This window comes from Saccopteryx leptura, chromosome 2 (genome assembly GCF_036850995.1).
Source record: "Saccopteryx leptura isolate mSacLep1 chromosome 2, mSacLep1_pri_phased_curated, whole genome shotgun sequence".
NCBI classification, from domain to species: domain Eukaryota; kingdom Metazoa; phylum Chordata; class Mammalia; order Chiroptera; family Emballonuridae; genus Saccopteryx; species Saccopteryx leptura.
Window position 1 is genome coordinate 201,105,444 of NC_089504.1, and position 20,578 is coordinate 201,126,021.

General features: G+C 42.5%; 1 protein-coding gene across 5 annotated transcripts in view; it reads right to left on the reverse strand.

Annotated features, from left to right (window-relative positions):
- Window positions 1–293: 293 nt before the first annotated feature.
- Window positions 294–20,578, reverse strand: part of SCHIP1 (schwannomin interacting protein 1) — a 149,197-nt gene continuing 128,912 nt past the window's right edge. For 4 of the 5 annotated variants that reach the window (XM_066369918.1, XM_066369919.1, XM_066369922.1 and 1 more), the window contains 5 exons: window positions 11,767–11,884; window positions 10,684–10,881; window positions 9,654–9,777; window positions 6,779–6,872; window positions 1,762–2,391 (listed from right to left, as the gene is read on the reverse strand). In XM_066369918.1, coding sequence (XP_066226015.1) covers window positions 2,340–2,391; window positions 6,779–6,872; window positions 9,654–9,777; window positions 10,684–10,881; window positions 11,767–11,884 — 586 coding nt within the window. In that variant the 3' untranslated portion in view covers window positions 1,762–2,339. Of the gene's footprint in view, window positions 359–760; window positions 2,392–6,778; window positions 6,873–9,653; window positions 9,778–10,683; window positions 10,882–11,766; window positions 11,885–20,578 lie in introns of those variants that run through there. The other variant, XR_010749316.1, reaches the window with a different exon arrangement.

The window sequence follows — 20,578 nt, forward strand, 5'->3', positions numbered from 1 at the left end:
CTTCTTGATCCAGTCATCTATTGACGGGCTTTTTGGTTGTTTCCATGTCCTGGCCACTGTGAACAATGCTGCAATGAACATGGGGCTGCATGTGTCTTTACATATCAATGTTTCTGAGTTTTTGGGGTATATACCCAGTAGAGGGATTGCTGGGTCATAAGGTAGTTCTATTTTCAGTTTTTTGAGGAACTACCATACTTTCTTCCATAATGGTTGCACTACTTTACATTCCCACCAACAGTGTATGAGGTCTCCTTTTTCTCCACAGCCTCTCCAACATTTGCTATTACCTGTTAAAGTGCAGTTCTTGTTATTTTTATTTTCTCTTCTCTTTGGACTCACACACCCTATGACAGAGCTCGGGATATATAACACACTCAGCATTCTCAGAAAGTATCTGTCAAATTCTTCATTTTTATTAAAATTTTTTTGGGAAAATTTTATTTTTTAAATTTATTTAAATTATTTAAGTATTAAATATTATAAAATATTAAATTATTTAATTATTGTGTTAATGTGGTTTCAAATGTCCCACTTAGTATAACACCCTCAAGCCCCCACATCCTGCCCCCCATGCCCCATGCAAAGACTCTTCCCATTCTCATCCATCCGCTTTGCTGCCTCCCTACCACCCCTTCCCTCTGAGACTTGCCTGCCCCCTGTTATCTGTATCTCTGTGTTATGTATATATAATTTGGCTAATGCCTTCATCTTCTTTGGTCCTATCTCTTCATTCCCCTTCCCTCTGACAGCTGCTCACCTGTTCCTTGTGACTCTGCCTCTTTTTCTGTTTTGTTCTTTAGTTTGTGTTCCTTAGATTCCACATAGAAGTGAGATCATATGAAATTTGTCTTTCTCTGCCTGGCTTATTTCACTTAGTATAATAATCTCCAGGTCCATCCATGCCATTGCAAAAGGTAAGATTTCCTTCTTTTTCACAGCCATGTAGTATTTATTCCATTGTGTATATGTACCACTGCTTTTTAATCCACTCGTCCACTGACAGACACTTGGGCTGTTTCCAGATCTTGACTACTGTAAACAATGCTGCAATAAACATGGGGGTGCTTATCTTCTTTTGAATTAGTGTTTTGGGATTCTTAGAATATACTCTTAAAATTGAAATAGCTGGGTCGTAAGGCAGCTCCATTTTTAATTTTTTGAGGCAATGCCATACTGTTTCCCACAGTGGTTGCACAAAAGGCTTGGTATTTTTCTTCATGAGACCAATGGAAGTGGTTAAAATTGGAAAAATGGCAACAACTGGCCTGAGAAAAGCATACATGCAAGCATCACGTGTTCACGTGGCGACTTGGTAAACGGAGTTTTGAAGCAGTCACAGGCTTTAACAAGACCATCTGCTATGAAGTGGTACAGCACCAGAATCCCAGACTGTTGACTCTGAGCAATATCAGCAATGATAGCTGGGATGTTGTTGACATTGTCTTCTTTGGATCACACACACACACTCTCTCTCTCTCTCTCTCTCATTCACATACACTTTTACTCACACATCCTCACACACGATTCCCCACCTTCTTGGCAATTCACTGTATTGCTTGTCTTCTGGAGAGAACTTTTTTTTTTCCCACTGATGAAATAATGTTTAATCTACTTCTTTAGACATGGCATTTTTCTTCATGAGACCAATAGAAGTGATTAAAATTGGAAAACATTCCTGGTGTGGAATTTAGTTGAGGAGGAGTGAAAAAGGAAACAATATAATCCAGGGCTCGCTAGTGAGCAAAAAGACATATCATATGAAACAAAGTTTTCATTTTTATTTTACATATTTATACGTAAAACTTTCAAAGAACCCTCTGAATCCAACAGAATTTTAACAGCACATCTAAAAATGAACTTCAGGTAGTCAACATTCACAAAATGTTGAAAACTGATTAAAATATACATATTACGGAGAGTCATGACTTCACTATAAGGCGGGCATGTATGTTTGACTTGTATAGCACCGTCTTTACAGTTCTTCTTTAAAACTACAGTGAATGAAAGTAGTCAATGGCAAAATACTGCTCCAACTTAAAATCTCTAAACAAATAAAAATAAAGTTAAAACTACCCTCTGGTTTATCATGAGTTGTGATGGTGTAAGTACTGTACATTTTTGTAACAATATTTTATTAAAATGCCTGATATTTAATGGCACAGTAAAAAATTAAAATAAATTAAGAAGCAAAGACCAATCACTGGACATTAAGCTTCAGACATTATCAATGACTAACACTGATATTTATTTGTTCTGAGCCACCTTTAGCAACAGCATTTTTACAACCAAAGAAGGAAAATGAAGTCTAGCTTGTCCTCTAGTTGGATGGCTTCTTTTCACTTTGCAGGCATCTTTTCTGCCATGTGTTTCTGCTGACTCTCGGCATGTCTGTAAAATTAATAATATAACTGATTAGTGCTAAGGAGAAACATCCAAGCTGCTTTTTGATCCACAGTGAAACATCCCCCAAATTGAGGTTCAGAGATCTTTACAGTGAAATCAAGAGAACCAAGAGAGTTCTTAATTTGAATGGATTTGCCCTCTTCCATTTTTATATGCTATGCATGATTCCTTTTATTTAATAAGCCTCTGGTTAAAGCAGTGTGTGTAGAAATGAAGAGAGAAGTCTCTGGGATCAGTTAGTCAACAAATGTTTAGTGTGCCTGGCACTGCTCCTGATGGAAGAGGTTTGCTGGTGAGTAGACAATGAGGTCTTTGTTCTTATGGAGCACATATTCCAAAGGAGAGAGACAAGAAAGGAACAAACAGCAAATCAAGAGGAAGCAGATAGAAAGTAAATGCTAACAAAAAGTCAAAACAAGGTGAGGTGATAGAAAGTAACTTTGCTATCTAAAAACATGCGTGTGCACACACACACACTCACACGCATGCGCACCAGCGCACATCTAAGTATTAGCCAGGCTCCTGACAGAAATAAGAAGCCAGTAATCTAATGCCATTCTTACATAGTTAATGGCTTCCTAGCAAATAGTAGCTTTTGTGGATATAAAGAATTTCCATGTTTGCATGCTCCCCTCAACAGTCTTAAGGGCTCGATCATGGCAGTAAGGGTGATAGGGTGGGTTGAGTCTTCGTATTCATTCAGTTCTATTATGGCCTGTGAGCCCAAAGTTTGGCCAACATAGCACTTTGTAAAGATAGTGAGAGGAATGGCCAACCTGCTTATATCACCTGAATGGGCGCTAATTAAATGTGTTCTCAGAGAATGGTAGGGGGGTCTGAAGGCTGCGAAAGACAAATGTTTTCAAGAAGGATATTAGGAAATTATAAATTTGGCAAGAGAAAAGAATCTAAGGATGTGGTTTCCAGCTGCACTCAAAGGGCCAGGGGCAGTTTTCGTGTGCTGCCCTGACTTGGGTAGTTATTGACATTAAGTTTAACTCATTGCGTTTATGCAGAATGTCTCATATCTATGGTACAGAGAAGACAAACGACAAATACTTTCAGAAATAGGGAAGTGACAATAGTGTCCTTCCCACATTCAGCAGCCCACAAATAACTAGTGAAATATTCATTTAACAATAAAGGAACTCAAGAAAAAGACATGCTCCATTCCTAAAAACAAAAAAAATGCTCTTTAGCAGACCACCTCACAGCCCTATTTATGTACATTAAAGAATCTTGATCATATTAATAAAGCAGCTCATGGGCCTCACAAAAGTTCAGCTCAAGAAATATGTTGATGCCCAGTGGGCTAAGATTTCACTGTAGCTAATTAAATCATAGTCCTGACAGCAGTTTTAAAATTTGTATCTGTGTGTGCGTGCACTGAACACAAATGCATGTGTAAGCACACATACAGCAAGGGACTTTTCTGAGAGAGAAGGAAAGAACAGAGAGAATATTGCTTTGGGAAATATTGACAATTGGGTGTTATTTTGAGGCATACATACAAGGGTGAAAATAGGTTTACCATACAATCCAGCAATTCCACTTTGAGTATTTTTCCATAGAAAATGAGGACACTAATTTGAAAAGATATATGTACCCTTATGTTCACTGCAGCATTATTTACAATAGCCATGATATAAAAGCAACCTAGATGTCCATCAATAGATGAATAAAGATGTGGCATGTGTGTGTACACACACACAAATATTATGCAGCAATGAAAAAAAATATAATCTTGCCACGTGTGACAACATGGATGGATATAGAGAATAGGCTAAGTGAAGTAAGTGAGAGAAAGAAAATTACCATATAGTTTTACTTTTATGTGGAATCTAAAAACAAAACAACAAACAAAATAAAAATAGACTCATAGAAACAGAGACAAAAAAGATGGTTACCAGAAGGGAGGGGGTAGAATGGATGAGTGAAAGGGGAAAGGGAATAGTCAACAACATTGTGGTCAATTTACATGGTGACAGATGATTACTAGAATTAGTGGGGTGATCACAATATAAGGGATACAAATGTTGAATCACTATATTATATGTCCAAAATAAATATAATCAATATATAGTAAGACTGTATACCAACTATACTTAAATAAAAATAAATCTTAAGAAGGCTGAATTTCATTAAATTTTTAAACAAAAGAGAGAAAAGGGTGTCAGTCCATTAAACTAAAATGTTCCTATCAACTATTTATATGAAAGTCCCATAAGGACTCCTTTTTATCAACAATCATTATTGAAGACCTACTGTGTACCTGGCAGTCCCTGTGTCAGGTGCTGGGGTTTACAGCTGGGTGGGGACAGACAGTGACAATGCTGCACAGTATGATTGGGCCCCCCTGTGGGAAGGGTGCCATGTTGCTAGGAACACAGGAAGTGTCCGACCCAGTCTCGGGGAGTCAGGAGCACTTCTCCAAAGAGGCATTGTAAAGACCAGTGGTCCACATTAGGCGGCACACTGAGCTCATCTGGGGAGCTTCAAAAACTCTTAATGCCCAGGACGCTCCACAGAATAATTAAATCACAATCCCTGGGGGTGAGAACCAGGCATCAATACTTTATAAAGTTCCTGGGTGTTCCAATGTGCAGCCAAATTTGAGAACCACTGATCTGAACTGCCTCCAGGATGGCAGGAGTTGGACCGGTGACAGGAAGAGGGGCCAGGACTTTGGCAGCCCCATGGCTACTCTCTCAGCCCTCTCGGATCTGGCAAAGCTCTGGACTGCTCCCTTTAGTGATGTTTAAGTATCCTGAGTATCCTCCATGGAAAAATTACATTCTTGCAGCCAGGAAAAGACATAGAAACATCTTCCAACCTACTCCAATTTAAAGGGTTCCTCAACACCTTTAAATTAGTGACTGCTCTCCTTTTAATGCCATAGTTCTGCCTGCCCTGCTTCCCATGATTACACCATCTGACAGGTATACACAAAAAATTTACTACAATCCTAAGTAATAACTTAATCCGTTGAAAGAAGGGAGGAGCCTCTCAATGTCCCCCTCACAAAGAGTAAGACCAGTGCTGCTTGGAGAGGCAGAGGGAAAGTCTCTGCTCCCATAGGCAAATCACAGACATTTATCAGAGTTCATATAGTTTTCAAAAATGCAGGTCCTAGGTATATATTTCACTACTGATTTCCCATAATCTTAAGGCCTGTGTGCCAATTTCTTAGACTCACAGAAAGCAATGTATCTTATGGTTTTACAGTGTCTGAATGCATCTGTAGATGGCAATAATATTATCTGAGTGTTATCGTGATTTGAGTGTTAATTCAGATGCAGGTGAATATTCCAAGAAGGTACAAGAAGGCCTTGTGGTTTTATTTTGTCATTTTTGTCTTTTTGATAGGGGTGAGGCAATATAATATTCAAACCTCATAAATAGGGTGCTGCTCATAGGTATTTTTAAAAAAGCCTACACATAAATTTTGTGGCATTTATTTTTGCTAACCCAAACTGTTTTTATAATGCTGCATCTAGGAAAATATTTTCCCCAGTGCTACATGGTGGGAAGGGGTCCTGAGAGCATTTCCACTATATTTGTTTTTAAGCTTCTCCTGGCTGGTTGTGGATTACATGATTGGTCCTTATATATTATTGTGACAAGCCATGTTCCTTTTTTCCTCGGGGAGCCTTCTACTCTCTGTATCCCATTTCTAGGAATAATAGTAATTGCTGCTTTCTGGTTTAAAGACTTCAAATAAACTGTCTCAGACAAGGTGTCAAAGTAAACATGTGATAATGGGAATGCTCACAGTATTTTGTATACTTTCTATACTTAGGAGGAAAACTAACAAATGGGAGATTGTGACCAGTATTAGCCTTGTTTCCTTCTCCTCCAGGGAAGGAAGCATTCTTTACCTCCTCACTGAAAGGCACTTGGAACCAGGACCAGTTAGATGCTCAATTCCCGAGTACGCCCCTGGTGAGAGCAATCTGGCAGCACTGATATTATGGAAAGATGCTAGTGTCCCTGCCTTCTGGGCACAGCATGTGTGAGCAAGAGTCAGGTCATGTATTAACAAGTGCCATTTTGTGGCACCCACAACAAGGCTACTGATACTCGCCAGCATGGAATAGCTTAGCACCAAGTCCCCAGGGCAGAAGGGCTGACCCGCCTTGGGTGCGCTGCGGGAAGTGCTAATGCCCTAACAATTCCTCTCAGGGAGGGGTGGCTGTGAAAAGCAGTGCACTGGGGAAGGAGCAGTTTCGGCCTCTTCTCCTTCATCTAAACATCCCACACCAGCAGGGATTAGGTGAATTACTCCTGAAAGAAAGGGAGAAAGTTTTCTAGAGTTTAATCTTGCCCTAATTCTTAAGCCTTTTTTTTTTGGAAAGGGTGAAGCATCACAGACCTGGTCAAGTCTTCAATGTCCACCAGCATGGCATCTTGTTCTGTGTGCAGCTCGTCTCGGATGAGAAGCAACTGGACCAACTCTTCATTCAAGCCTGGGGCAAAGAAGAGTGCATCCAAGTCAGAATGAGTAACTATTTGTGGGCACATGTACCATAGATACACACACACACACACACACACACACACACACACACACACACAGGGAAGCCACTGATTTGAGAGCATGACTAGTTTGTATGATTATAGGAATGCTGGAAGAAGAGGAGTGAAGTACAAAGTATTTCCCAATACATTCACACTGAAGTGGAAAAAGAAAGTGTTAACTGTTAGGCAAACAGCTTGTTAGAAAAAGTGGGGTTTTGCTTTGAAGAAATATGAGCAAAAACATCTGGAGTTTATTAAGTTTCCCAGTATTCCTGCTGTCCTGAGAGTCAGAAGATCCTCCACACCCACCCAACAGGCCACCTCAGATGCCCTGCGGAGAGGAAGGTGTCCCAGGGATGTTCGGGGATACTTGAAGGCTTCCCGCGGCCCAGGGAGGGAGCAGCCCTATGGGTGGGCTGTTCTAGAAAAAAGGATTCACTCAATGTATTGGAAAGCCAGATGTCTAAGACCTAAAGAAATAACCCCTGAAATCTCTGGACAATAGGTGCCAAGGCAAATATATACTGGGAATAAAATAGAAGGCAACATTTCTAATCCCCCCAAAATCAGTGCACTGGGTCAATTTGTCTTCTGCCTCTGAAAAATACAAACAAGCCAGGGGCTCTGTTTTGTGTTTTCCCATGAATTGAGCTAAGAATGAAAGCTTCTAAGTCTGGTGCATGGACACATGGGAAAGAACCATCATTCAGCAAGGGTTCTGGGCCCAGAAATCAGAGAAAGGAGATGGGCAGACAACCAGATCACCCTTGCAGATGCTTTCAGAGATCTTGACTTCAAATGGCGCATTTGTCTGCCTTTAGTTCAGACTAGTTTCTAATTTTAAAAAGAGAGGAAAAGAAATCATACAAAGAGGTCCAAAACTTGACCTACCCCTGAAAATGGGATGGCAATTTTATTATTTAAACATTTAAGAAAGATGTTTCCTGGTAAAATATCACTTGAAAGAATAACACTCCTAGTAATTTATTCTCCACTAAAATGAAAATGTAGTAGATTTTTTAAAAATCCATTGAATCTATGGCTTCTTAATTAAAATGTTAAACTCTTTCTCTTGATTTTAAAAGAGTGCTGAATGTATTCATTGGAATTGAATATATCCAGTTCTATTTTTCCCCAAAGTGTTCTTGGGGTAGCTTTTTCTACTAGTACTCAGTCAAGTGCCTGCAGAGTGCATAGAAAATATTTTTCTCATATAAAGTTTTTTTTTATTATGGAAATTGTTAAACAAAAACCAAGGCATAGTTTAAGAATGTCGTGAGCATCCAACTGGATTCAACTAGCCAATCTTGACTCTTCTACCTCCCCTGTGCCTAGTAGATTACAAATATTGATCGACTAATGACCTATGCAATTTATGACCATTTGACTTTATGACCACAATCGCTAGCCACGACTGCTCTGCGTCTGGCAGCGCAAGTGTTGCCCAGCTGGGTGTACGACAGTGCGGACCAGCTTCCGGCAGCACTACCATCTCCACGTGCACCATTTAAACTGTTATCCCAGACTCGGTACAGCAATTTGTGTTTTGTGTCTTGGATATTTTTCATCAAACCCCTCCCAAGATGTCTACCAAGAGGAAATTGTCTTTGCAAATATTAAACCAGTTGTACTGGTAACACAGTGTTTTACTTAAACCTGATGAATGTAAAAATAAGAAACAAAATGGTGTAGAAATGATATAAATGGCATAAAATGAACAAAGAAAATTATGCTATATAACAATAATGAAAGAAAATTATGATAAAATATGACAAAGATTTTTATAACATCATTTCACAGTACTGTACATATAGCCTACTCAACTTATGACCAAATCGTGTTATAACCGGTCTGTCGGAACCAATTGTGGTCGTAAGTCGAGCACTAGCTGTATTTTAAAGCAAATCCCAGACAGCATTTATTTCATCTGCCAGTGCTTCAGTGTGTATTTCTAAAGACAAGGCTCTTTTTAGAAAAAAATTAAAATAACCACAATATCTTTATTATATCTGAATGAATAAATCTCTAATAAAACATTTAATCAGTGTTCAAATTTCTTCATTTGGCTGCTAAAACATGCTTTGGGTGGGCACATCTCTTCAGTGGCATTACGTATAAGTGCTCATAATTTTAACAAATCACACATTCCAGGGGGCTTGTGAACCCACGTGGCCTAACAACACTGCCCAAATGAGTGTATCTCTTTTCCATGGGGCAAACAAGTGACTGTCTCTGCACCGCCAATTAGTCCGTGTAAGTGCCATGCACGCCCCACCCCTCTGCACTCTAGTTATTCTAGGGAAAAGGCCCATATTTTGTCATCCCGTAGTTTTCTCATACTGGTCATGCATCCTCTCACCGCCACTCTCACCAGTACGTTAATATGATTTGATGATCTAAAGTGAATGTATGTACCAGTAAAGGGGAGGGCACAACTGAATCAAAACTGACCTGTAATTACTAACTTGTATTCTAGAAACATGTTGTAAGCCAAGCACTTGCTAGGAGCTGGTGATTGAAACTGTATAAATAAAAATGTCCTAAGTGTGAAAAATTCTTAAAATTTCTGAATATTTCACAGTAATGGGTGTGGTGGGGGTTGTAATTCTCCTCCTTTCCTAACACAGTAGGAACCCAGTGAAACGCTGTCCGGAGGAACTGAATCAAGGAAGTGGCACCACCTTGTGTTTTCCACTCATTGCTCTGTTTCCAGCACACCTTCCACTTACTTTCTATCTGCGAGTGGAGGTCATTGACTATCACCTGCAGCTGCCCAACAGTCATGTCTCTCAGGTCGGCGGGCTTCAGATTTCTCTTCATCAAGCACTCACTGATATGAGGCATGTGTGGCAGCTGTGGACACACAGGGAAGAAAGGGAAGTGTGAGCAGAGCAGCAAGTGCACTGAACCGAGACGTGGCTCCCCCTAAAGGAGCCACCCTCACTCATCCCCTTCCTTTCGAGTTCTGGGCTTAAGGGCGTCCCCGGTCTCACTTTCCAAATGCGAAGCCCTACTGTCTAAAACACTGCCAGCACCAAAATGCTACACTACTCAAATCAAAAGCTTTCAGGTGGGTTTTTAACACAAGCTGTGACAACCATGACTCAATTATCACATCCATGAATGAATACTTGGGCAGCTCAAATAATATCAATGCCAGGGGTAAAATTAATCACACCAGCTATTTGTCAATTTATACTGTGCTACAAGCACTGTGCTATGTACTTTGCATGCTTTGTTCACTGAGTACTCACAATGGTGCTCTGACACAGGGTGTTATTCCCATTTTATAGACAAGAAAACCGAGACATATGTAACTTGCCTAGAGCCCCACAGTAGGTCAGTGGCTGAGCCAGACTTAAACTCCAAAGGGCAGGGCTCTTACCCACCATGTTACACTGTCTTTGCTGAAAGGTGGGAATTATGGCTATAGCAGCAGTGAGTTTGCTACAACCAGTGGGTTCTTAAACTGAGATTGCTCGAAAGAAATTTAAATATTCCACGACAGCTAATGCTGCCCTTATGACACACATTAGATACGAATCAAGAGCAAAGTTTACTTTTGTGAAACCTGTTGCTTATGTATCTATCAGCGACACAGTAGAAAGGAAAAAAGAAACAAGTATTTCTCAATGGCAGTACTTTTCACAGACTGCCTTGGAGAAACCCCAGTTTACATAACTCTGCATAAAGGACTCGGAGGGCATCAACCATTTGCAGCCACCAAACACATCTTGCGTTTCAGCACTTGCTGCTTACGAGATCAGCGACGGGAGACTTTTTCCTGTTCTGTTTTTCCACTTCTACTTGCATTCTGGCCATGGGTTTGGCCATGGCGAGGGCCATCTTGGCTTCAGCCTGTAATTTCTTTTGTCTTGTGAGGAAGTCCATGTCATCTAGGGATTCAGATTCCTCTTCAGTAGTGTCTCTATCGGAATAGGAGGAACTCTGTTTGCTCTGTGAAGGGAAAAAGAGCAGCCCTGAGCTTGGCTCCGTCTCGGGACAGGGGCTGGTGCCTCCCGAGCTCCCAGTCTCCCCTACATCAGCTCAGCTCGCCGCTTGATTTGATCTGTACTGATTCTCAAATACCACTTAAAAAGGTAGTTTATTTCCTCATTGTCAATAACAGATTATGATTTTAGTGTAAAGGGTAGTATAATGCATAAATAGTAAGAGCAATACATTTATGACAAACTTGAGACATTTCTTTGCTTCTTGGTCTCAAAGACCAGACTCAGCAAAATATTTAACCCAGAGCTAAGGCATCATGTTGCTCTGTGGTGTGGATAGGCTCTCAGGTATCCAATGAGAAACAGTTTCCTTGGTTGTTGAGAAAAGTGATGCACAGACCTCACAGAGTGGTAAGAATCCCAGCAACAAGCACCTGTGCTCAGTAAGCCATCTTTTATAATATGTGTGTGAGCAGCAAGGAAGGAACTGTGCACACTTTATCCTGTTGGTTTCTCTGAGCAACACTTCTGTGTACCAGTCTTCCCATCCTGCCCTGTCTCCATCCTTTTCAAATGTGTCCTACTGCTAGTCTGGGCTCGTATTTCTCAATCCAGTGGGGAAGGACTGGCATTTAGCATATATTCCTTTAGGACTTTGGGGGGCACATGGTTTAATATGAAAGTAGTTGCTAACTTTAACAGAGCTTATGTATTGTGGCTGTGCCACAGTTTTCATTTTTCAGTCACTGTCAAATTTTAGGAGCACAATACAGCAAGAGATGCACAGAGCCATTTCTCTCAAATCTCTGTAATGTTCATTCTTGACAACAGAAAAAAGCAAAATGACCAGGAAAGCACACACGGTGAGCTTCAGTGGCCGCTCTGGACTCACCATGGGTGACAAGGGGGTGTCCAGACTGGTTTCAGTCTTACTGTCATCCGCATCGCTGTCCTTATCACTGCCGCTGTCGTTGACAAAGCAAATCTGCAGGTTCATCCCACTCTGCAAGCTAGGCAGAAGCAAACAGGACCCTGAGTCCACTCAGCTATGTGTTATCTGGCCACACCCAACAGCGCTGTCTAGTTTTGCTAATAAAAACAAATTTTATGTATTCTTCACAGAGAGCAGTGAGTGACCAATATTTTTCTTAACTCATAAGTGATACCAGAGGATAATAATGATCACCTGATGACTGTACAACTTGATAAATGATAAGATAATAACTTTTACTAACATTGTATTAGTTTTTTCCACACTCATTTCATGTTAAGTGAAAGATTATTTAAGGCCACATACTCTAGTACCCAGCACATAGTTGGTGTCCCATCAAAATGTGTTGAGTTGGCCCTGGCCGGTTGGCTCAGCGGTAGAGCGTCGGCCTGGCGTGCAGGAGTCCTGGGTTCGATTCCCGGGCAGGGCACACAGGAGAAGCGCCCATCTGCTTCTCCACCCCTCCCCCTCTCCTTCCTCTCTGTCTCTCTCTTCCCCTCCCGCAGCCGAGGCTCCATTGGAGCAAAGATGGCCCGGGCGCTGGGGATGGCTCTGTGGCCTCTGCCTCAGGCGCTAGAATGGCTCTGGATGCAACAGAGCGACGCCCCAGAGGGGCATAACATCGCCCCCTGGTGGGCATGCCGGGTGGATCCCGGTCGGGGGCATGCGGGAGTCTGTCTGACTGCCTCCCTGTTTCCAGCTTTGGAAAAATGAAGAAAAAAAAATGTGTTGAGTCATTGAATTTATATTCCTGTTGATAAAGATAAATGGGGTCCTCAGCCAAATAAAGCTGCATGGTGCCCTCTAGTGACTATCCCATGGGGCCAATCCAAAGAGGCTCTCCAGAGCCGGCATCCCAGGGACACAGCTCTTTGAAGATCCTTTCCCCCCTCAAATATACAGAATAGGGTCATCTGGAAGAAAACTGTATTTAAGGCAGTTGCCAAAAGCCAACCAAGGGAGCTCATTGATGTCATCAGGAAAAAAACAACAACACAGCACAGGTTCACCCTAGAGAAACGTAAAGAAACCTCAAGCCCAGTCAGAAAGGTGCAACCTTTGAACCCAGTAAGGCTGTACAGGCTGTACGGTGCCCAGTGGAGCTTTCTGGGGAGCTCATTCTATTTGTGGCAAGTCCTGAAGCCCCCAGAAGGGTGACAGGCTGCTGCTGCACATGTGGTCACAGGGGGTTGCCCAGCTGTGTGCCTGCTGTACACGAGGCCAGACAAGAACTCCAGCTCTTCTGGAGCTGAACATGCTTCACTGCCACTTGGTGATGAAGAATTTTTAAAGAAGTAATTTTCTTAGCATCCCCAGTAGCCCCAGTCTATGGACAAGAGGAGAGAAAGAAAAGGCAGAAGAAGGCCCCTAAGCAGCAGGGACTGTAAAGCTTATCTAAACCAGATTGAGGACAGTGCACACCGAAGGCTCAATGTTATTACTGTCACAGGGAGAAGGACAAAGAACTATGTGCTTAACAGTTGACATGTGCATTTAATTTTTTTTTATTCCAGTGGGTAGGGATATTTTGTACAAATTGCTCTGATGACTCATACAAAGTGCTTCTTTGAGAATGATACAGAACCTAGAAAAAGACATCTGCTGATGTAACGCAGGCACTGTCTTTGTTCTGTGTATGCACTGCCATCTATTGTAAGCTTTTATAATTACTGAACATTCCAGTTTATTTCCCAGTAAGGAAATGAAGCCTTTCCCCTCAGTTTGGTTCCCTTCCTGCCCTCCTGTGCCGCTAGGAGAGCCAGACCTAGAGCAGGGCGCAGAAGCCCAGTGTGATCAGCTCAGGGTGCTTGGGTTCAGTCGGACTTGGGTTCTGGATCCTCACTTCTATCCTTAGGCATATTACTCTATGACCCTCAGTTTCCTCAACTGTAGGATGGGTGAATACTTTGGTGGTTTGTAGAAAGAGTGAAAAGAGTTAGCTGAGAGCTGGGCAAAAGGCAGGAGCTCTGACATGGTAATGACCCCCTACCCCTTCTCTACTTTTTGAAAGCCTAGACGAAGGAACACAGAATTGTAATCATGATGTGACTGTGCAAAGGGACCTCGAAAGTCACTTACTAGAATACCTCCCCTGGTCAGAGCACTTCCCTGATGTATACTCAGCACTCTGAGTGTCCCTGAGCTATCTCTGTGACAGCTTTACTTCTATAGAGCTGGACTTTGTCTCTGTTTAACTTTCTTCTACTGGAATTTCTTTTTCCCTGGAGAAATCTAATATGTTTAGGTTACCCTTTGAGCCCACAGAAATTAAGTTTTAAAATTTATTATCTGTTGGTCAAAAAACAAACATACCCATATAAACTCATTATTAATAATAAAACTCAAGATCTATGGATTGGGAGATAATGGAAAATAAAACTGCAAATTAAAAACAGACATAATTTAAAGACATACACACATATATTTTTTTAGGTGAGAGGAGGGGAGATAGTGGGACAGACTCCCGCATGTACCCTGGCCAGTATCCACCCGGCAACCCCATCTGGGGCAAATGCTCGAGTACTGAGTTCTTTTTAGTGCCTGAGCCTGATGTGTTTAGCAACTGAGACTGAACCATCCTCAGCACCTGGGGCTAATGTGCTCAAATCAATCGAGCCATGGCTGTGGAAAGGGAAGAGAGAAAGGAGAGGGAGGGGGAGAAGCAAACGGTCACTTCTCCTTTGTGTCCTGACCAGGAATCAAGCCCAGGACGTCCATAAGCCGAGTTGACACTCTATCCACTGAGCCACTGGCCAGGGCCTAAAGACATTTTTAAAATACAAAGACATTTTATATTAAACCTACTTCATTTTTTTTATTTATTTATTTTTTTTTTCATTTTTCTGAAGCTGGAAACAGGGAGAGACAGTCAGACAGACTCCCGCATGCGCCCGACCGGGATCCACCCGGCACGCCCACCAGGGGCTACGCTCTGCCCACCAGGGGGCGATAATCTGCCCATCCTGGGCGTCGCCATGTTGCGACCAGAGCCACTCTAGCGCCTGAGGCAGAGGCCACAGAGCCATCCCCAGCGCCCGGGCCATCTTTGCTCCAATGGAGCCTTGGCTGCGGGAGGGGAAGAGAGAGACAGAGAGGAAAGCGCGGCGGAGGGGTGGAGAAGCAAATGGGCGCTTCTCCTGTGTGCCCTGGCCGGGAATCGAACCCGGGTCCTCTGCACGCTAGGCCGATGCTCTACCGCTGAGCCAACCGGCCAGGGCCTAAACCTGCTTCAAATCTAAGATTATATAGCATTTTCTATTTATTGAATAGCTGAAGTTTTGAAAAGCAGCGTCTGGCCATTGGATACACAGATTATAAAACTATTGTAATGAGACCATTACAAAATAAGATTTAAAACACCCAAAGACATCTATTCTAAAGAAAGTTTGACTGTAAACTGTATTGTTCTATCCCCACACTGACCTTTGTGCTAGGATAAACTCAGACTACTAAATCCACCCTCCCATATAGCGTTTCTAACTTAGGAAACGCAAAGAGAAAAGAAAGGTGGGGGTGGGAGGGACTTAGTAGTCTGAGTAAAATGAAAAAATAAACCCCACCTCAGGTAGAAATTCAGAAAATCACCTCAGTACCACATTATCACCGTGGGAAACTGAACAGAGCTTCTCACAGGGTGAGACTTATAATTTCTTAAATTGGTAATCTCCAAGAATGTTACTCTCAGGAAAAGGAAATTATATGACAAAGCAGCTAATGGTTCAGAGGGGATTTTTGTAAAGGCATATTAAAATGGACTTAAGTTTCAAAAAAAGGATTTTTTTTTGCCTTTAGCTTTTAAGCAGATTTTAAGATGAAGGTGGCTCTGGGAAAACTCAGCACAGCTCCTACGCTGTGGCCTGGCTGTGGGGTGAGCAGGGCTGCCTGGTGCTGCTGAAGGCCTCTGGGTCCAGTCATGTTAGATAACCCCTGATCAGGCCCCGTCCACCTGGGGAGGCATGGCTGAGCTGCGGCTCACTCCTGGAATCTGGAGTCCCCAGCCTCTGCCCTGGCCTCACAATACAACACATCCAGCCTCACTTACCAGCCTATACTGTCCAGCAAAATCCAAGCTGCTAGGGGTCTAATTTGTCTGGACCTCTCAAGCACAGTCTAAGGTGAAAACAAAGCACAACCCTCATATTGTTAATTAGTAATATAATTTAAGGTATCCAAGTCGAGGTTACTTGATGTTTCTAGTGGCACTTAGCAGAGTGTTGCCTGCAAAAGGTTGTGTAACTTCTGCCTCACCTATCGATTTCAGTTCTGAAAGGTCTGCACCTGGTTCTCCCAGAACCCTCTTTTCCTTATGTACCACAGAGCAGTGAAAAACAACACTTCTGACAGAGCTACCAACAGGAAGTCCCGAGGATCTGGAAACAGGCTGTTCTGGATGGAGAATGCTCAGGAAGACATAGAGGTAAAGATGAAGTGTCTTCTGGACATCTTCATGAGAAGAAAAGTGGTCTTCTGTGTGACAGCACCTACCGGCCAGGAGTGGGAAGGCATTTAGCTAAGAGGCTTTTTAGCACCCATGTCTGTGAGACCTTCAGTGAGGAAGACTGTTACATAGAAAATGCTTGTGCTGACTTCCAGCTACTGTTACCAGGGATGTTACTAAAACATGCACAAAATGGAGAGGATGGTAGAGATGAAAAGTTATTAACTACAGAGAGGATACCTCAAAAACTCAGTCAAATGGTAACAGGATTTGGTATAAAGATGACACTTTTTTCAAAATACAAGGGCAAGACCAGTTTGTTTCCTGAGACAAACAATGCAATGGCCCTAAAGTCTGCTGTGACTTCTAGTGGGGCAGCAGCCATTGTGAATTGGGCCTTTGCCCTTGGCCTTGGATGTGGTGACTTGGACTGGGCTAGTCTGCAGCCAGCTCTTAACCCCAGAACTATTGGGTGTTTTCTGATTTTAGAATTAGGAATCTCTCCATACCAGCTTGGACCACTAGCATTTCATATACATATCAAAAATCTTTTATTTTACCCCCTCTACTCTGCCTTAGTTTACTTCACTTAAATGGTGTATTGAATTTGAGTTTAAAAGCATGTTCAGACAGTCTCTCCGTGGGCTGAAGACCAACCACCTGTGGATTCCAGGCAAGGCAGCAGTTACTCAGAGAAGTTAAATGACTTGGCCCAGAACTGTGACAGCCTGATTATATGAATGGTCCCAATTCTTCCTTTCCTGGTATCTGCCCCTTCTGTAACAGGACTTTACACTTTCGCCCATCAAGAGGTGGAGTCTATTTCTGTCCCCTTGGGCTGGCCTCCTGCCTTGTGTTGGCCAACAGAGCATAGGGAGTGACTTCATCCCAACTCCAAGCCTCCCTCTGGGGAACCGTGCCACAAGTCCAGGCTGGCCTGCTGGCAGTCAGTGACTCCGCAGCACAGACTTCAGTCAGCAGTTATGACTACTGAAGCTGGGGATACAGGAAGAGCTCAACTAAAAGCAGTAGAGGCACCTCACCAACCCGTAGCTGACCACAGATTCACGGGCAAGTGCAAGCGAGCCCAGCTCTGGTCAGCAAAAATGCTCAGCTGCCCTATACAGGCTCCTAAGCAGAACAGTGCTTATCACTGTATTTATTATGCATTATCATTGTGGCATCAGATAACTGGTACAATGTCACAAAGCAAGAGATGAGAGGCTGAATCTCTGCTTTTGGCTTCCAGTGGCCTTTCCCCACATCACACTTAACCTTAGGTATAGATTTATTAGATCTTGCGACAGAGACAGAAAGAGAGTCAGAGAGAAGGACAGACAGAAACAGGAAGGGAGAGAGATGAGAAGCATCAAGTCTTCGTTGCGACATCTTAGTTGTTCAGTGATTGCTTTCTCATATGTGCCTTGACCAGGGGGTTACAGCAGAGCGAGTGATCCCTTGCTCAAACCAGCGACCTTGGGTTCAAGCCAGCAACCTTGGGCTTCAAGTCAGCAACCATGGGGTTATGTCTATGATCCTATGTTTAAGCCAGTGACCCCACGCTCAAGCTGGATGAGCCCACACTCAAGCCGGAGACCTTGGGGTTTCAAACCTGGGTCCTCTGTGTCCCAGTCCCATGCCCTATCCATTGCACCACCTCCTGGTCAGGCTGGCTTATAATTTCAAGGCGCTGGAAAGTTTCTGTAAGAAACAGAGTGAGAAGGAACTCCACAGATGCCCATGGATTTCAAACACGCCTTGCTCATCACTGGTCCACAACCAGTGTCACAAAGAACCATGAGCCCTGCTGTGCATTTATTACAATATCCCTAACTAGTTTGTGGATTGGGCTGTTAAGATATATTATTTCCATTTATTTTATGGCTCTTTGATGCATTATTCAAAGACTTTACATAAACATAATGAATAATCACCCATATTTTTATGCCCTATCTTTTCTCTGTTTCATGAGAATTTCAACAAGGAAGGAACATAAAATGTGAGTTGTTATTACCCAAGGGTAGCTGTAAACACATTTCATTTTTCTAAGGATTTGCAATGAAGAACAGATGTGAGAACAACTGGGCTCTAGACAAGTCTCAAGTGTGTCACACATGTGATGGTCTCTATGGATGGTGCTGCAGTGGGCTGACAGCTCAGAAAACACTTTCCTAACCCCCAAACCCTGCATCTTCTTCTTTTCCCTAATGACTGTTCCATATTGATATTTATCATGACAGTTAGAGAAATACCTATTACTGTTAAAAAAGAGAGAGAGAGAGAGAGAAGACAAATTTTCGCTCCCTAATACTTATCATTGTGAAAGTACACTGCTATTTCTTAGTTTCTTTAGTGGGATTGTGTTAACTCTCTTTGCTATAGTCTGTATGATGCATGGGATGATGATGTGACTTTTTAAAAAGGGGTGGTAGTCCTACACAGGTAAGAACATTGCTGGTTCGACTTTTTCCCCACACACAAAGAAAACCTGTGAATGATTGAATAACTGTATTAGATAGACAAGGGGGCGTTTAACTGCTCAGCCATTCAGTGATCAGGCAATGACATCTCTGCAAACTCCATGGCACTGGGAGGCCAGCACAGAGCAGCTGCTGGTCCCCTTTGTCTGGGGCACACAAGTTTCCAGTGTGCTACAGTCTATCAATAGACTACTTTACTCATTTATGTGTTTTGCACCACCCATATATTAAGTGGATGCATAGTAGTAGCTGAATCAATACTAACAGAAACTAGGCTCTGGCTGGGTCACTCAGATGGTGAGAGCATCATCCCAATATGCCAAGGTTGTGGGTTCAGTCCCTGGTCAGGGCACATAAAAGAATCAACCAATGAATGTATAAATGGGTGGAACAGTGATTTGATATTTCTCTCTCTCTCTCTCTCAGAAAGAAAGGAAAAGGAAGGAAGGAAGGAAGGAAGGAAGGAAGGAAGGAAGGAAGGAAGGAAGGAAGGAAGGAAGGGAGAAAGGGAGGGAGGGAGGGAGGGAGGGAGGGAGGAAGGAAAGAAAAGAAAAGAAAGGAAAAGAAAAGAAAAGAAAAGAAAAGAAAAGAAAAGAAAAGAAAAGAAAAGAAAAGAAAGAATCACAGAAACCAGGTCTTCTAGGTATCAATGTTTGGATCAGTAAATCAGGATGTACAAATAAAAATGTGGAATATATACAGCACTGGAAAAGAACCAAAAAAAAAATAAACACTTAGTAGACACCTATCTTATATATGAGAAACTACACATATCAATAACCTGGACATTAATTACTAAGGTGCTAACCAAGAAGAGTGTGTGTGCAGGGAAGTGCAGAGGAAGGACGGGCCTGATGAACGGGGGTGGGGGATATAAATGTGGAGCAGGATGGGAAAGCCAACCTTCCAGTAGCTTTGAGCCTACAGATGTTAAGGGTAATTTCCAATTATGTGCTACAGACTGGAAGAGAGGGACCATTATGCCTCTACGGCTTGTCCTGGCCCCACGTTTTACAGGACTCAGGCTTCCTCCACAGAAAACGTGAGAGGCAGCTACAGAGATGCTAGAGAGTGAATGGTCCTCTCTGGGTTTTCTCCTCCTAATCCTGAGCATACTCATTTCCTGCTCCTTTTCCTAAGGCGAGATTGAAATCCTTCCATCTGCACATGGTCACATGATGGCTGGTAGGCGTCCACCACCCATGTGGCCACAAAACCTTCTCTGTTTAAGAGACAAATGGGAGAGGGGAGCTGGCACTTATCAGTTTTGCTCGGGTGAAGCATCAGCCTCTGAATCCGAGCCCAACCCTCTAGAGAACTATAAATACTTGCACTCGTCAGACAGCTGCTCGGTCTAATTCCACATCAGTGTCTGGTTCCTTCACTAATGACCACTTACACATAATTAAATTTGGAATTAGAGGGTCTTACTGCTGGAAAAACACATTTTCACCACAACTATTTTTTAGCATTCACTGAAGACCAGAATGAGGTTTCCTCTGCCAGGCACTGAATATGGCCTCCTTCCATTTTAATGCAAGCCTAGTGATTTTTAAGCAATCTACATCCTCAAATAAAAAAATGACCAGTTTTGAGCATCTCTTATGTGCTAGGTTCTTTACCGTTACCTCTAATCCTCAGCTATATATAATGTATTCTGATCTCCATTTTACCTATGAGAAAACTAAGGTTTGCAGGTTAAATTATACAGGGTCACAAAACTGGTATTTTACTCTAGAAGCAGAGTCTTTCTTGAGAAGTCCAGGGCACTTCAAGAAGGCTAGCATAAATTCAT